At 37.0% G+C, this 17,627-nt stretch overlaps 1 protein-coding gene across 3 annotated transcripts in view; it reads right to left on the minus strand.

The window, feature by feature from the left end:
• The window catches only part of CHD1 (chromodomain helicase DNA binding protein 1), an 82,285-nt gene that overhangs the window by 13,920 nt on the left and 50,738 nt on the right, over nt 1-17,627 (minus strand). For all 3 annotated transcript variants that reach the window (XM_032772384.2, XM_075067121.1, XM_032772383.2), the window contains exons 15-30: nt 15,925-16,113; nt 15,307-15,469; nt 12,071-12,223; nt 11,602-11,673; nt 10,105-10,254; nt 8,954-9,102; nt 8,526-8,622; nt 8,338-8,433; nt 6,467-6,643; nt 6,159-6,319; nt 4,558-4,599; nt 3,571-3,701; nt 2,981-3,119; nt 2,022-2,172; nt 1,132-1,254; nt 646-777 (exon numbers count right to left, since the gene is read on the minus strand). In XM_032772384.2, coding sequence (XP_032628275.1) covers nt 646-777; nt 1,132-1,254; nt 2,022-2,172; nt 2,981-3,119; nt 3,571-3,701; nt 4,558-4,599; nt 6,159-6,319; nt 6,467-6,643; nt 8,338-8,433; nt 8,526-8,622; nt 8,954-9,102; nt 10,105-10,254; nt 11,602-11,673; nt 12,071-12,223; nt 15,307-15,469; nt 15,925-16,113 — 2,125 coding nt within the window. The remainder of the gene's footprint in view (nt 1-645; nt 778-1,131; nt 1,255-2,021; nt 2,173-2,980; nt 3,120-3,570; nt 3,702-4,557; nt 4,600-6,158; nt 6,320-6,466; nt 6,644-8,337; nt 8,434-8,525; nt 8,623-8,953; nt 9,103-10,104; nt 10,255-11,601; nt 11,674-12,070; nt 12,224-15,306; nt 15,470-15,924; nt 16,114-17,627) is intronic.

Below are 17,627 nucleotides of genomic sequence, written 5' to 3' on the forward strand. Positions count from 1 at the left end.
CCAGCTCTGAAGGCAGAGCTGCTACCAGCAGCAGCGCAGAAGTAAGGATGGTATGATATCAGTTGCTCTGAGTCAGTAGCTGCCACTCTCTAGCCACCCAGCTCTGAAGGTAGTAGCACAGAAGTAAGAACGGCTTGGTATGGTATTGCCAGCCTTACTTCTGCACTGCTGCTGGCAGGGTGCCGCCTTCAGAACTGGATGCCTGGCCATCAGCTACTACTCTCTGGCCACTCAGCTCTGAAGGCAGCTCAGAAGTAAGGGTGGCAATACTGCAACCCCCCTGCAACTTCCTTTTGGGTCAGGATCTCAAATTTGAGAAACATAGGTCTTCCCTGTGAAATCTGTATACTTTAGGGTAAAAGCACACAAAAGACCAGATTTCACGGTCGATAACAGATTTTTCTTGGCCATGAATTTGGTAGGACTCTACTTATAATTGAACTAAAAGGGATTAAAGCTCCTCCATAACGTTTAACTAACATAAAATTAACAAGAGCTATCACAGAAAATATGAAGAACTCAAATTAAACATGCTTTGCCAGGAAAATACCATTCTATTTTGCGTAAAAGCAATATTTAAGTGAGATGGAACAAAATGAACTACAGAAATGTGTTCCTTTAAGAACACATTTCAAAAATGCCCACCTTGTTATCCTCCTCTTCATCAGATTTTTCTGAGAGCAGTGGAGAAGAATCACTTTTTATCTCCTCTTTAACTTTTGCAAGTCTTATCACTTTATTCTTCTTAGTTCTTGTCTTCCTCCTCTTTGAGTTTCCCTTAATACAAAAACATCATCTTAATTCTGTCAACTGAAATGCCTCATTGCCACGAGCCATTCAGAAAGATTTGTTTCTATATTAAATAGAAGTTGATTTTATTAAATGGTATTCAGATATACAAGTTACCTTGTTAGACCAGAAATGGGAAAGGGAGCCAGCCTGATAATAAAGAGCTCATATAATCTAAAAGACAAAAACCCTACATAATCTGTTTTTAAAATAATTATTTGAGCTAGCCAGACATGCTCTGATTAAACAGAGGGTGTAGAACAACTGGAGGGGGTGGGGTGATGATCTGCTAACAAGCAGATTACTACTTTATCATTGTTAAAGATCTGAAATTTCACTTACTGCACCAGAAAGTCTTTGTGCTTCCTTCCTTGCAAGATCTTTATTGAGTAATTTAATGAGGTAGTCTGCCCGAGTCTGCAACTGCTTGGCCTGGGGTTTCTTATCCGGATCATCTGGTAGAATCTGAGAGGAGAATAAAAAACATCATCAAGTATGACCACCAGTATTGCCAATTTGGAAAATGCCAGAATGGAGAAGCAGCAGCAGCAGGCTGGAGTAGCAGAAATACAGAGCAGAAAAGCACTGGAGGTGGGAAAAAACTGTATGATTCTGGATCCACTCTGACACTACACTGTAAATGTACTGGTATGCCTGAAGAAGTGGAAAACTTCTTGAAACCCACCTTCAGCTTTTTACTCCTTCCCACTATGTACACTAATATAGGAGCCTCAAAAGCAATTCACCAACACAAAAGTTATCAGCCCTGGTTTTGTGTTTCTGCTCTCATAACACATAACTGAGCTAGGAGAAGCTGGGCTCCTGCGTCATATGGCCATCAATGGATGGAACTTCCACCTCAAATAGCATACTTGCTTCTAGTGAGTGGGGGAAATGAGTCAGGTGAGCAAACAGGGATGGGGAGCAAAAAACAAGAGTAAAAGTGAATGCAAACAGCCAAAAAAGAAAGGGGATAAGAGACAATAGAAGTGGAGAGTGATAATGGTTTGAAAAAGGAAGATAAACATTGTACCAGGACATGGCACAATGGAGTAAAGATGGCCATCACATCTACCAGTCAACCACAAGAGGGGGTTCCAATAAAGCAGATTTGACGTATACTTTTTGTGAGATTTCAAATTACCATAAAATAAACAGTTTCAATGGCTCCTCCTTATCAACTAAGCAAAATGAATTTAAAATATGCTCACCAGCTGGATGACAGGACATACCTTGTGTGTCAGGCTGAGGTCAGGATCCATTTTTATCATTTCCCAACTACCATACCCATATTCATAGATGCCTATTAAAAGATTGGAGTCATCCTCTTTGCCCCAATCTATATCGAAATGAGCTGCCTTAGTGTGGCATGGAATGGCATATCTAGAGGGAAGAAATCAGAAAGCCAAATAAAACCTTACCTTTTTAGTTTTCAAAAGTAAGAATAGTTTGACTTGATGAGAAAGTAACTCAGATGCATTTTTTAAGGTTTTTAAAAACACTTTACAACAAGTTTATTTAATTAAATTAGTGCTGTGATCTGTGTGCTAAACAGGCCAAGATTACAAAAGAGGCACTATAAGGCATGTATCTGGGATCACTGTTCCTGAAGTCATGAGACTCATTACATTCTCAGCACTCATTTTAAAGTTTCTAACTTCAGACAGCTGTGAATATAAGCTTGAAAATGTGACCTAAGTCTAACCAATTCAGTGTCTGCAGACAGACTAAAACAATAACTATAAGAGGTGTGAATCTCAATGAGTTAACTCAAAAGCCACATGCTTTGGGAGGCCTGGCCATTACCACCCAAGAAGACGCTTCAGCATGTGGCTAGAGATAAATGCCCATTTCAGCCATCCAAGTAAATATACTCCAGTAGCCAGGGTAAGTACTGCCATAGCCCATGCTTCTTCAGTGATGGGAGAGGGAGGAGGGAAAGAGAAGGGCCCCCATGTTGTCACTCCTGGAAGGGAAAAGAAGGGAACTCCCCACCAGCATTCTAAATATAGAACAAGGAACCACAGGGGAGCCGCCCCTCAGGGGGCCTAAATCTGCCTAAAATCCAGATTGCTTTAATCAGGCCCGGGTGCTAAAAATGTTTGCATAACTCAGTATATAAAGGCATTTAATATAATAAGTTAAGCTATTTTCTATTATTTTTCATATTAAAAACAATACTACTACTAACCGTTTCCTTTCTTCTGGATCTGAAGGAATAGACTTGTGCAATGGTGCCAACTCTTCCTCATGAGAGATGACTAGCTTTGCATTCACTTGTACTCCTGATATTCGGAATGTTGGGCCTTTAACTTTTCCAAGTCTGCCCCCTTGAATTAAGAACCATAAGAATGTAACATATCTTGTACATAAAATGGATAAATGTTAAGTGTTTATCTACTGGCAAGTTTAAAGAAAAAATAAGCAAGATTTTGATCTTAAATGTCCGTCATGCAGCAGTACACCGTAACATTTTATTCATCTACTCAAATTAATTTTGGTTAAACAAACTCCGGTCAACTCCCAGGATCTCAAGTATTGCCAGATTTAATTTAAACTTTTGAATAAAGTGAAAATGTACTGTCTACCCTTATAATTCACCCAGAAAAAAAACCTTACACACACTGGTATTCATTGCCCAATCCACCTATTTGATGTTTCTAGTGTATCTGCAATAGTTAGACTCAAATTAATAACTCTGATATCATACTTAACTGCTTTATGTAACTTATTATTGATACGTCTTTTTATTTCATTTTGTTTTGCTCAAACATACTGTACCTGCTCTTTCTTGTCCAGAGGAATTGTCCTTTAAAGCCTTAATGCATCCATTGTGTACCAGTTCCCCCAATCGCCTAAGGTCTGTCTCAGATTTATCAACTAATTCAGCATCTCTAGCTATAGCATCTAGCCTGTAATAAAACACAAGTTCTTCTTACAGCTCTGAAGCTTTGACACTTTGTTAATGACGCCTTCAAAATATGAAACTAGAGAGGTAATGTCAATCTGCATTCATCCTACAGCATGCACATCTGGTATGTTGTTTGCCGTTCTGATCAATATAGTTTAGAAATGCTATAGAAAAACTAGAGAAATTGTAAAAATGTCAGTAAAAGTGATCTAGCGATGAGAAAACAAGACAAACAGGAACAATAAGGGAGCTAATTTTACTTATACAGTATTGGAGTGTGTACATAGTGTGTGTTTGAGACAGACACACTCACACTGACAATGACTGGTAACATGACCTCACAGTCTATAGAAAGAAGGACAGAAAGAAAGAGATGAATTGCTCACATAACGCAGAGTAACACAGTTTAAGAAGAAAAATGAGGACTGACCTTAGAAAAACATACTTAACAGTAACACTAACTGGGCAACTGGGGCCTGAACATTGTGAGTCTTTTCATAAAACTTGAATAGGCATTGAACAGGCTTTATGATAGCTTAAAAAATGAGGTGGCCGAATAGCCATCACTGAAGATGACTTAACACTGTGCTAAGTAAGATAGTACTCAGAAGGACATAGTGAACAGTCCTCCAAAATGGATCAGATTAAATGACCTGTGGTATCCTTTTGGCATTCAGTACATATGAAAAAAGAAAAATAAAGAATATGCAGATAATTTATTAATTATTATTATTATTATTAAGGTAACAGACTAGCACAGTGTTCTCTTTTCAAGATATGGATTCTTGGTACACTGTTTTGATGTTTAATCTTATAAAATTTCAAACTGCTATGTAACTATAATCAAATAGGTTTACCTTTCCAGAGGGCCACCAAATTTCTTGTAACTCTTGATAAACCTAATAACAGAAAATAATTGCACCGTTTAAGTGTAAGCTTAACTAATCACGATTTAAAAACTACAGTGAATAATATGCTTACTGCAATATAAAAACCAAGTTATATGGATAATGCTAAAAAGAAAAATCACTAGGGAAGTTTTATGAATCAAGATAATCCACATTTAAAAACAAATGCTTCATTAAGTTTACTAGATAATATAAATAAAACAATAGAAGCTACAATTTATTTCAGAAATTACTTTATTAGTTTCACAAGACATATTCAAAGCAACTGGATGAGTTTAGTCATAAGATCAAATGTGGATTTACAGTAAATAGTGAATTCAGAGGTATTATTTCTGGTGTAGTTAAGAAGGAAATGATTCAAGACAGATTATTTCAATTAGGATTTAAGATACATGGCAGAAAGGAGAAGGAATATTATTACAATTAAAAGGATCACATGTGGATGATGGGTTATTAAGAAATATGAAACATCTGGGATAAAGAGGAAGCAAAACAGCTCAATTTCCTTTTTGCACACGATCAGAATCCGAGTTACTACTGCAGTCACAAAAGCACCCTTGGAAAAAAAGCAGCAATTCATTAATGTTGCAAGATGAAATGGAAAGAGAATGAGGATCTTAAAGTTTAAAATTATGTTTATAACCCAAAATATTTTTCAAGTGTTTCTATAATATAAGTATTTAAATTTCTCTATTAAAATGATTGTAACAAATCAGCATTTTACAACATGCTGAAAACATAAGATTAAAAAAAGTACACCTCTACCCCAATATAATACGACCCGATATAACACGAATTTGGATATAATGCAATAAAGCAGCACTCTGGGGGGAAGGAGCTGCGCACTCCAGCAGCTAAAAGCAAGTTTGATATAACGTGGTTTCACCTATAACATGGTAAGATTTTTTTGGCTTCTGAGGACAGTGTTATATTGGGGTGGAAGTGTAATTATTTTTCTCCCTCATGCCAAACATTGTTTCCCTATTTGAAGGGATCACATCAAAAAATGCCTTAGCTTAAGTGATTTCTTACGGCTTTAAAAACTTAAAGCATCATGTCACAGGAATTCAATTACAAATGGTGAGAAATTCAAAACAAAACCCACTCGGATTCTTGTAGGTCTTCCCACAAAGATGTGCAGGCTCTTTCTCCACCTATGGTTTTATATAAATAACTATGACAATGAAAATATTTAGCCTACGCATACATATTTTATAAAAATTTCTCACCATTGTAACAACTGGTTTTTGAAAGTGCAGTGTTGGGAGAATGCAGGGATTAGGAGCTGTACATACTATGAAACAAGTCAATCAGGCATCATACTCAATAGTATACCATATTAAAATGGGATCTCATTGTGTATGTATTAATAGTCCATTATGTCAGCACCATATAAGTACTTAGAGAAGAATACCCAAATGCCTAGAATAAAAATTCTTAATCCAAATTCAGTAAAAATTGACTTTGTTACATAGTTTTAAACTATAATCTGTTGAAATTTCATTTCACAACTATAAACAAGCAGTTCCCTCTCCCCCCCCCCATCTTACCGCCTAATCTCTGCATCACTAAATCCTTTAATATTCTCTCGTGGAATAGTGCGTGGTCTTCCTCGTTTTTTGGGTCGTTTTCTTTCAGAGATAGAATCACTATCAGAACCAGAGTATCTTCTGTTCCTACTACGCCTCCCTTCACTTCCATTGAAATTGATCTGGAATTTTGAAAAGGAATAAGTCACAAAGTTACACAGCCAAAATTAATAATAAAATGTTTCTCAGTTTATCTAAAACACACTGTAATTAAAAAAAAAAAATAAGGAAAGAGAAATGACAAACTTTTCTTCACAACTCAAAGATACCTGTTTTGCACAGTTTCGCATTCTTGGTAGCATATAAATTTCTTCAAGCTCCTTCTGTCTTTCCTCCTCTTCTAATCTTCGCCTTTGGAGCTCTGGAATGATTTCTTCCCAGTTCCTTGAATTTCGTTCGGGCTCCAACCCAATGTCATCTTCATCCATATTTGAAAAATTGGCCACCTTGTAAAGCAGAACACATTTAAGAGCCAATAAGAGTACAGGAATCTACTTCTACACCATTACAAACTATAATATTAGAAAAATATGGTTCATATATTCATGACAGCATACGCATACTTTTATATTTACAACTCACTCCAATTATGCCTAGATATAATGTATACATTATGCACTCTTTTTTCACTTATGCATGAATGACACACAACACCTTGCCTTGTAGTGACACTGCGTGGTGGTGGTGGGATGAGTATGAAAAAAATATGGAGTACAAACATTAAAATGCCTTAATTATAGATAGGGCTACGACTTTGTCATGGAGGTCCCAGAATCCATGACTTCCAGAGACCTCTGTGAATTGAGCCCCCACCGCCTAAGAAGCTGTAGGGTTCCCACCACTCCTGGCGGCTGGGAACTGCGGGGCCTGAGCTCCCAGCCACAGAAGGCAGCAGAGGTGCCCCGCAGCTCCCAGCTGCTGCGAGCAGTGGGGTTGCTTCGCAGCTCCCTGCCACCGTGGGCCCTCCCGCAGTTCCTGACCACCATGGACAGCACCTGGAGCATAAAGCCGCTGTGGGCGGTGGGGATGCCTGGGAGCTCCAAGCACCTGCAGTGGCTCTGGGTGAGGGTGCCCTAAACTTGGAGTCACCACTGGTGTGAGGACCTTGCAGCTCCGAGGCAGGCACCCCTGGGTGGTGTGGGGAACTTGCAGCTCCCTATTTTGTAATGCATAATTTTAGTAAAAAAGTCACGGATAGGTCACGGGCTTCCGTGAATTTTTCATTATTGCTGTGATCTTCCTGTGACTTTTACTAAAAATATGCATGACAAAATCTTAGCCTTAATCATAGTCATTTGGCCATTTTATGGTATCACTACAAGGCAGAGTTAAGGTTGTTTTGGTGCCCTAATTGTACATTTCTTATCTTAATATATTTGAACTTTGTTTAAGTGTAACTTTGTCTCTATTTTTTTTAGCCTTTTAATGCTTGATTTGGGGACAATTACAAGGTCCCTGTAATGTTTTGTACCCTTAAACTACAGATACATTCTCTCGAACCTAACTCCGTTTTGGTGGAGCTTTTTCCTCAGGAATTATTTTGACACTGCCAAAATTTTCCTCAGGAATTCAACCAAGACTGGCAAATAGTTATTTTAACTGTTTATAATTCAGCTAAACCTGATGGAATTTCACTTGACAAAGAAAAGACACTTCTCTAGCCCAAGAGCTTTCTCCATGCCAAACTTCAAAGATGTTAAAGCTTCTCCAAACAAACCACCACAGAGCTTTTAAAAATGAATGTATTAAGCAACCTAAATTTAGAGGATGCGACCAACTCCCACTACCCCGACACCCTTTTTAAACAATGTTAGATGTATATGCCAATCTTGACATGAACAGCTTATAGATATCACAGTAAAGCTGCAACTGAACGGACAGCAGGTGAATTACTTGATGTCTTACTGATCAGGCAAAATAAGTCAAGTTTAGATATTTTTTTAAAACCTCATGTTGAAGACAACCACTTTGTGCATGTGAAAAGTGATCTGTGAAAAAAAGTTTAATGAATTTCCTTAATTTGATATGGTTTTTACATATGAATAAAGATAAGATGGGTATTTCAGGTATTTCTGTAAATTAACAAATATCTGTATTGTAAAGGAAACTGTCACTAACAGAAATAAATAGAGAGCAGTACCTTAAACTGGGAAAGCAACTCATCTCCTACAGTTAAAGGACCTGGCTCATTTTCTCGTGTTTCAGCCCTCTTCAAGATTTCATCTATATCCATTTCCTGAAAAAATAACATTTCTTGTTACCATTAAAAGACTGAAAACAAGATTAGATTGATGTGTCCAGTATATGTAGAAAGTTAGCCCTGCTTACCTGTGGCTCCTGCTCTTCTCCTTCAGGTTCCTTAAAAAGTTCCTCAGCACCAAACTTTAAAATTGCTGACAACTCCTCCTTATTAAAAGGAGTAGAGCTGAAAATACAGGAAATTAAATTTCATTGTTACTATTTACAGAAAACACCTTAACTTTATATTAGTGAGACAAATTTTTTCATCGTGTTTCAAGCCAGTTTTCTTCTCAGTGCACTGTTAGAAAAAGTTGTATCTAACATGCAATATGAAAAAAGGATTTTTGAAGGTAGCAAAAGTAATTTTGAATCAGAATTAAGAATTCTTTAAATTTTACATATACAAGTTCACTAGATATACTTCCTCACTCAACAGCTAAAAAAGTAAAATTATTTTAATTAGATGCCAATATATTAAAAAGTTATCACCCTTTCTGGATTGTGTATCAATATACCTTGAAGGAGTGGAACCTGTGTGGAGTACAGTCTTCCCTGTAGTGTCCATTCTCTGAATTACTAAATGATCTAACACCATCTTCTTTTTGGCTCTTTCAAGAATTTCTTCCTCTACTGATCCCTTTGTGACTAGCCGATAAATATTAACCTATGTATAAAAACATAAAAACTTGACAAACATTTGGAAGTTACACATTAAAACTACATTTAAATTAATCTAAGACTAACAAAAAACTTATGTAAAAAGAGGAAGAAAAAATAAAAATAGCACATTTTTGTTTTCAATGTCCTGATCATTGTTGTTCTGTGTTTCCAGATTTAAATTTAGTTTACAGACTGAATCAGCTCTTTCATTCAAGTACCTCCATAAGCAGTTTCCTAAATAGCGAAATTCCAGAACTTTTAATCAAACTCCAGTGATGATGCACATAGATTCAGCTATCTTCTAGAACAACATCCATGCACAGTTCACGCTTAAATCATACTACAGTTGTGGCAGACCCACAGCTTCCCCCATACTACTTTACAGCTGTCACTTGGTATTCATTGCCATAAAGGAGCAAATTCCAGCTGCTCAATGAAAAAGTTCTATTTTAGTCAATCTAAGGCTGTTAAGCTCTTGCAAGGCAGAAATTTCACATTATATTTGATTTAGGGAGCACAGCAGTATGAATGCACTATGACAAACTTACTAGTGTGACAATGAGCATTAACTAAAAAAATTGTTTACACAATTATTTTCTCATTAGATCTGTTATTGTTCTCATGTATGATGTTGTATTCTAATGTTCTGCTGTTGTAGCCCAGTCAGTCCCAAGATATTAGAAAGACAAAGAAAGCTCATCTCTCCAACAGAAGTTGGTCCAAAAAGAGATATTACCTCACTCACCTTGTCTCTCTAGTTGTTCCAATGTGTATTTTGCAAAATGAAAATTCTTTAGCAACTAACATGGTTATTGTTATTAAAGTCAGCATCCTACTTACACAGATTTTACATGTATTATACACAAAAATATACAAACATATTGTATTGAGAGTTAACTATGAACCCAATATTTATTGCTCTAAAAATGTACGCAGACTTTGGTCTCCAATCCTGCAACTGACAGAACCTCATTGCAGGTTTGGAGCTTAAAGCTGAAATACATACCTGTTTCTTTTGGCCAATCCTATGAGCTCTAGCTTGTGCCTGCAGATCATTCTGTGGGTTCCAGTCAGAATCAAATATAACTACGGTGTCAGCAGATGCCAAGTTTATACCTAGCCCTCCAGCTCTTGTAGACAGTAAAAAGCAGAAATCCTGAAAGTAGGAAAAAAAAAGAAATGCATCATAAATACAGTATCAAAATCCAGCCAAAAATCCATCTGAACTTAAATGAATTTAGATTGTGCAAGCTCTTTGAGGCAGAACAATCTTTTAGATTGTGTATTTGTACAATGCCTAGTATAGTAGGATCCTGGGTCCGTAACTGGAGCTTGTTCCTGCTGCTACCACAATATAATAACCAATAAGTATTGATCACAAGTGTGTGTGTGTGTATACATATACACATATATATTAGTAAAAATTAAGGTAGATTTTCATGATGATCGAAGTCCCAAGGATGTGGGACTCCCTGCTGCAAAAGGGAGTCTTGCTAAATTTAGATGACTCATCTCTTGGTGCAGGTTATCTCCTAATGCTGGATGACAAAAGGAGCCAGGATTTTAGAAGGTAGACACCAACAGAAAGAATAAGTGAAATAGTTAAACTATGAAGCAGAATATTTGTGACCATTTGGATAAAATTAGTTGTAGGTCTCATTTAAACCTAAATAATATGATCATGGGCACTTAATGTATACACAAACGGATGTGAAACAGTAGAAGATTCATGATCCAAATTGTTTTTAACAAATGAATTTTTAGCTACATGCTTAGAAATCTAATTAGAACAATACTGCAATAGACTTTTCTGGACAAATTGTTGGTTCCTTTGTGAGGTGAGGGGAAACAGCTTCCCAAGTACAGAACTTTACTCCACACATTGAATTGTTATGTACACAGGAAAATCCAATAAAGAAAGTAAACTCTACTCTAAGAAAAATCCTATTTTTATAAGAATCAGTTTATAGTGTTTTGTTAGATAACAAAAGGATAATCCAATTAATATCCAGATCTAGTGTAAAAGTATATACTTTTCTTAAGGTTGAAGAAAGTGTTATTTTACACAAGTAATCAGAATCATATTTTATGATAAAGAAGATGCATAGTCTTGTTGCAAAAGCACAGAACTAGAAGTCATATCCCACACACGTGAGGCTTAATACTTTATGTTTGTTAAGTGTTTTGAAATATTTGGATGGAAGGTGCTGAAGAAGTGTGAGGTACTATGATATGGCCAATACACTATAATGAATTATTTTGTCAATGTTTCCAATAATAAATTCTACTTAGAAGATTTATTAACAGTTGTAAACATTATGTTCCAGATAGATAAGGAAGACATTTCAATCTTAATGCTAAATTTCCTTGGTTTTAAGCCCTAAAAATCTTGACTTTTACTGTAATGGTTTTTATCATAATTATTAATAGCAAGAAACAAAAAATATAAGTAATAGAAAAAAGACATAGCAAATTCCATAAATGAAAACACACAGTAGCCTACCTCTGATCCTTCTGCATTAAAATGATCCAGTGCTTGCTTCCTCAATTCCCCTTTTATTGATCCATCTAGTCTCTAGAAAGGTCGAAAGCTCCAGTTAAAATACACATCTATATAAAGGTTAGTCCTTACAATGTACCACTAATTATAGTAAATTTGAATTCTGAACTGACAAAAGTACAGCCATAAAAAAATACAATAACTTGAAATCTCACACTCCACCTCATGTTCCCCCTAAATCCAGCAATGCAGTTTCAAAATAAGTTTTAGGCTATATTACTAGTCTTAATCTTCTGTTCATAAGTTCAGTCTTCAGGAAGGATATAAAACACTGGTTAATTTTTCTTAAGCAAAATTGTAAAGGTCATTTGGCAAGGCATTTTCTGCTAAATAAAGGTGACATTAAGACATTAAATGCTAAAAGAGAATGTAGACTCCTTAGGCCAGTACAAGAACAAGATTAAACTCTTACCTGAAAGGGGAACTGACGATACTTCAAATATTCTGCTAGAATGTCCAGCATCCTCACCATCTGAGAGAAAATAAGAACTCTGTTGCCACGCTCCCTTAGGCGAATCAGTAGCTTGTCAAGAAGGATTAGTTTCCCGCTGCTACGGATTAAATGCTGCAGGAATATTAAAATTCTTTATTACAAAATGAATCCACATAAATAAGTATTCTGTGATAAGAAGAGTACTTTTTTTTATTATATTGTAGACAGTGTACCATATGCATGAATCAAAAGTTGAATAATTAATGAACAAAACAATCAGGATCTTATATTCAATTCCACCTCAGTATAACAGGACAGTATGAATTTAGCCTGCCTAAAGCAGGCAAAGGTGTGCAGTGAGAGCCATGATTGCTAGGCAGCTGATGAGACCTTTCACATCATACATATACTTGCAACTTCTTGATACTTCAAACATTTAATCTAAAATGACTCCTCACTCCCTAAAATATAATTTGCTGGGCTGTCCTAGTCAGTAGCAGCAGCCAGAAGAATGTTCATGCTATCTTAATATAAAACTTCCCTGGAACTTCCAACTAAGGAACTCATTCACCTTGGTATACTATACATAAGGCCCTTTAATTTTTATTTTTAAAAAATCCCCAGATGTTACAAAAGCTATCCTTTTTAAAACAATTTTCACCTGAATTTTGGACCACTTAAGTACATTAAAATATTGATTATGTTAAGAAAATCCAATATATTATATTAGGTGAATGTGTGTATGTTAATATTAACTTAAGTGTAAATGTGAGGCTGTCTGTTAAAGTAAGGCAGCATAAGGCAGCATAGTGTCATATACACACACACACACGCACAAATGGGATGTGTGTGTGTATGTCAGTGATTGAGTCCTAAAGAAAAGTAGTGCTGGAATTCTATGGACTTGTCTCTCTGATACGGAAGGAGAGATGCAGCGTTGGTAATCTGATCTGACCTCACCCTAGGGGTACCAAGATGCTTCTCTTTTCAGGAAGATGTACGTACAGTAATATGGTATTATGCAGCTAAATATACTTCATTAAATAAACAATCACTGCATTAAACTGTTTTTCCTTTCAATACTCTTATTTTTACTCTATTTGTTGCATTTTTCTGCCTTCCTGTCACCCTATATTAAGCGCATTATTTATCCAGAAAACTGGGAAATCAACATTTGGCACCAATTTTCGCCAGTTTTTAATAAACACTGATATTTTTCTGGGAAATTTTAAGCAAAATAAAAACCAAAACCAAAAGATCTTGACTATACAGAGTTACCTTTGTGGCTAAATACAATTGCTATAGGAATATGTTACTATCCTAGGAGATGTTCAGGTAACGGAGAAGTTATCCGGGTATTTTAGAACATCACTATGGTATCCAAGTGCTTTTAAGGTAAAACAAAAATAAAACAATGTAATGTCTTAAAAGTGAAACAATATCATGGTGAAACTTGAAACAATATAAAAGTAAGTGCCTTAAAAGTAAAACAGTATAGTATTTTTTCCTCTCACACTCTCTCTTTCCCCTATCTCTTCACATCCAATCCTTCCATTTCCTTTACCGTTTTTTTTTTTAAATTATGCTATAACTAGTTGGATTTGTTTTATTTTTAGTTTAGTTTAGCCTGAGGGAATGTGGGGTATTCCTGAGTTCCTGGAAAAAGTGTGCTGTCCCCTAGGTACAGCAGCACATTGAGTTGCCCACCATTATCTTCTGTACATAGTAAAGATGCATTCATTAGAAATTAATATTTATACAGTGGAATAGGTGCATGGCACCTTACACAAGGATATGATCAGCTAAGGTCTTAATCCCGTAAAAATGTACATACATGCTTAACTATAACCATGATAGCAGCTTCACTGAAATCAATGGGACTACTCAGCTGCATACACTTAAGCACAAGTATAAGTCTCTCTCATCAGGGCATAAGAAATATCATTTATTAAGGTAAAATTAAGATGGAAATTGCACATCATTTACAGTTTTTCACTAATGCTAACTCATTATCTTATTAAACTGGAACAGGGAAGCACTTTGAATATGCATTTATTAAAACGATGAATGAAGCAGCATTTCTGACAAATATGGCCTACGATTTATGTATGATTTATACTCAATATGCCAAATTTTAAGATAACTATCTTTCAGCCTTCTTAGAAACTAATTTAAAATGCAGACTGGGTTGAAATCATGGGCTGTCGCTGCAGAATTCAGTACTTCTCTGAAAAATATTTAAAATGAGAAAAGAGCCAATGAATAATTTTTCCTCTCTGATCTTCAAAAACATACAAAAAGGCCCATACTTCTGTCACTACAGCACACCCTTCCTATAACACCCTTCACAATAGCAAACCTTGGGCTATAGCGAACCTGGTCCATGGATCCCACCTCAAATCCTAGGACTGCTGTGAAGGAATGAGAACTCCTCTGGCTCCAGGGCTGCAAGCCAGGGGACTGACAGCTCTTCCAGCACCTGGGCTATGGCAAAAACTCCTCCCACCATGTGGCAGAGTGCTCCTGAGGCCCTGCGGCCAGAGGAACTGTCTGCCTCAGACACAGTCCAGGAGTTGAAGGAGCAGTCTGCCTTAGCCACAGGGCCGGAGGAGCCGCTGCGGGGCTTGAGGTGTCAGCCAAAACCCTCATCCCCACAGCAGGACTCTTTCCCTTTAACGAACCCCTGCCTAGAACAACTAAATGGCTTGAATCTCCAGGGGTTTGTTGTAGCAAGGGTGTACTGTATTGATTGTTTAGAATGCTGTATTTGTCATCAGTAATTCTATGGTACACTTGGCTACAAATTCACATAGGTTTATACTTGCACGGCATTAGAAAATAGTTATTACAGAGGCATCTTGGTCTTTTCATTTTTTCTATTTCAGATTGATTTAAAATCTGTCAAGTTTTGCTTTGGTTCAAAACACAGTCCCAAATTCTCAACCCAAGAGACTACTTTCCTTTGAATTTAATCAAATCAGCTCTATCTTTATTCAGAAATAAAGGAAACATCACAATACTAACTACAACACAAAATCTATTCAATTACATATCTATAATACAAAATGCACATCACAAGTTCAAGTATTCACTTTACATAGTATACTTCAATAAGACAGCTGATAAATAGCTAAATAATGTATAAACCACTTGCATGCAAGTTTCAGAAATAGAAGAAAACTAAGAGAATCATTTTATTAAAAAAGTGTTTTTACCTGTAAGGCCTCTTGTTTATTATAGAATTCATTGTCATCTGGTGGTTTAATGAGGTAGCAATGGTTACAACACTTCTTGAGTTCCATCATGATGTTCAAAAAGCCTGAGGTACTGCCCTTTGAACCTTTACTCAGGGCTTTGTAATTCCTGGTTAAAATCCACCTATGATAGAGAATATGTAGTGTAATTCCTAACAAATTTTTTTTGGAGGGTGGAGGGAAGGAGCAAAGAGGAGACAAAAGATGGCAGGCAGCTATTAAAATATGCAGTAACTGGATGAAAAGAATGAAGCTCCAAACATAAAACTCACAAGTATCCTATATAAGACAAACTGATTGAAAGGAATTAAATTAATATGAATTCCACTAAAACAAATCTGAAGAGCAGAGTGCATATACTAATGGTGAAATCCAGGATCCATTCAAGTCAATGACAAAAATCACACAGGCTTGAATAAGACCAGGATTTTACCTAAGCGGGTTCTACAAGTCTTTATTACATGCTGAAAAATATCTGTTTAGCAGTTAGCATCATGCAAAGACTCAATAAAATATGGCAAACACTTACATGTTTGTTTTTCTTGGATTTTTTTGGCTATTTCATGGTAGCCCACTTACTTGTAATATTGCTTCTGCAATGCACTCATCTCCATTCTCAAAATCTGTTCAACCTTGGCAGGTAGAGATTTTTCTACGTCTTTCTTAACCCGCCGTAACAGAAATGGCTCAAGCTCTCTGTGAAGACTTGCATAGCCAAATTCTCTCCCTTTGCCATGCTCCTCTTCAAAATCTTCCCAGGAAGAAAACCTTAAGGTAACATAAAAGATTTTAGTGGTATCAAGTTTTTCTATTCCTTTGTAATGTTTGAAAAATTAAGCACTGATGCACTGTGGATGACCTGCGAGGCACATGGACTAGAAAGTGAATATATGCAGAAAAGAAAATGACGAGTCATTTAAGCAAACTAAGAGCACATTGGAGCAAAATTCAGAATATCTTCCATGGGTGGCGCATGTCTCTCGCATTTGGGAAGGCTAGCCCAAGCGCTGGAAGCTCCCCCGGAGCCCAGAACGGGGCTCTGCCCTGAAACCCCAGGCCCACTCAGCCTCCTCCACCGAGACCCCACCCACTCTCCACCCCTGCTCCGCCCCCTCCCTTAGATCTCCCTGCCTGCTCCAGCCAAGTCCCTCCTCTCCTCCATCCCCACCCCCCACAAGGCTTGCACTCTCCACCCCTCCCACCTGACTTGAACAAGTACAAAAACTTGCAGGGGAGCATTCGCTGCCCCCAGGTACACCTAATTGCCGTTTACTACTTAGCAGGAGTAGGGTTATGCCGAGCGGCGGGGGCCTTACGGGGGAGGGAGGTTTAGGAGAGGAGGAGCGCAGCCAGGGGCGAGTGGTGGGAGCAGGGATCGGAAGAGGCGGAGTGCACATGTCCAAGGCATCCGTGCTCTGAAAGGCAGGGATCAGTGGCTGTGTTGCAGAGGAAGCTTAGTCTCCCTGGGCCTATTATAACTGGCACCTACGATATCCTCCTGTAGAAGACACCAATTTTTCAATATTTGTTTTAAACCTGAATTAAGATGAAAAATTGAAATTTCATAAATTTTTGTGGAAAGGAAATTCTGATCAGGAAACACAAATGTTTCTTTTTGACATATTTGATCAAGAAATGCAACATTTTGATATTCCGCAAACTAAAAATGTTTCATTTTGGTTTATTAACTGACTGAAAATGCTTCATTTTGAGTTAGTTCAATAAATAAACTGCCTTTGCTCACAGTGGTACATTGCCTCATGGAAACTGTAGTATGAGAGCCTGGTGCTCCTAGTCTTCCTCTATGGGTCAGGTTTCCTGGCCTAGACTACATTTCCTGTACTTCATCCAGTCACATTTCTCACATAATGCATCATGCAGCTCAGAGGCAAATCCACACTGTATTATGGGAGACATAAGTCCTCTGAGGAACCCAGCCCATCGTTAAGAACGGGGATCAGAACTACAACTCCCATTAAGCAATGCACTGAAAGGGAAATGCAGTTTCGTTTGGTTTCAGATCAGTTCAACAAAACATCGATTAATCCAATTTGGGTTAAGCCAACCAAAATTGAAATATTTCATTTAGATTTTCCCAATAGAAAATCAAAGTATTTCAGCAAAACTAAATTTTTCACAGTAGAAAAACCTGAGTTTGCAGAAACTGCATTTTCTAGAAGAAAACCATGTCAACGGAAAACTCCCAAACAGCTCTGAGAGAAACGCAAATATATTAACAGCACAGTGAAAACCAAATTACTGTTCAAATTGCTTGCATTTTT

This window comes from Chelonoidis abingdonii, chromosome 6 (assembly GCF_003597395.2).
Source record: "Chelonoidis abingdonii isolate Lonesome George chromosome 6, CheloAbing_2.0, whole genome shotgun sequence".
NCBI lineage: Eukaryota > Metazoa > Chordata > Testudines > Testudinidae > Chelonoidis > Chelonoidis abingdonii.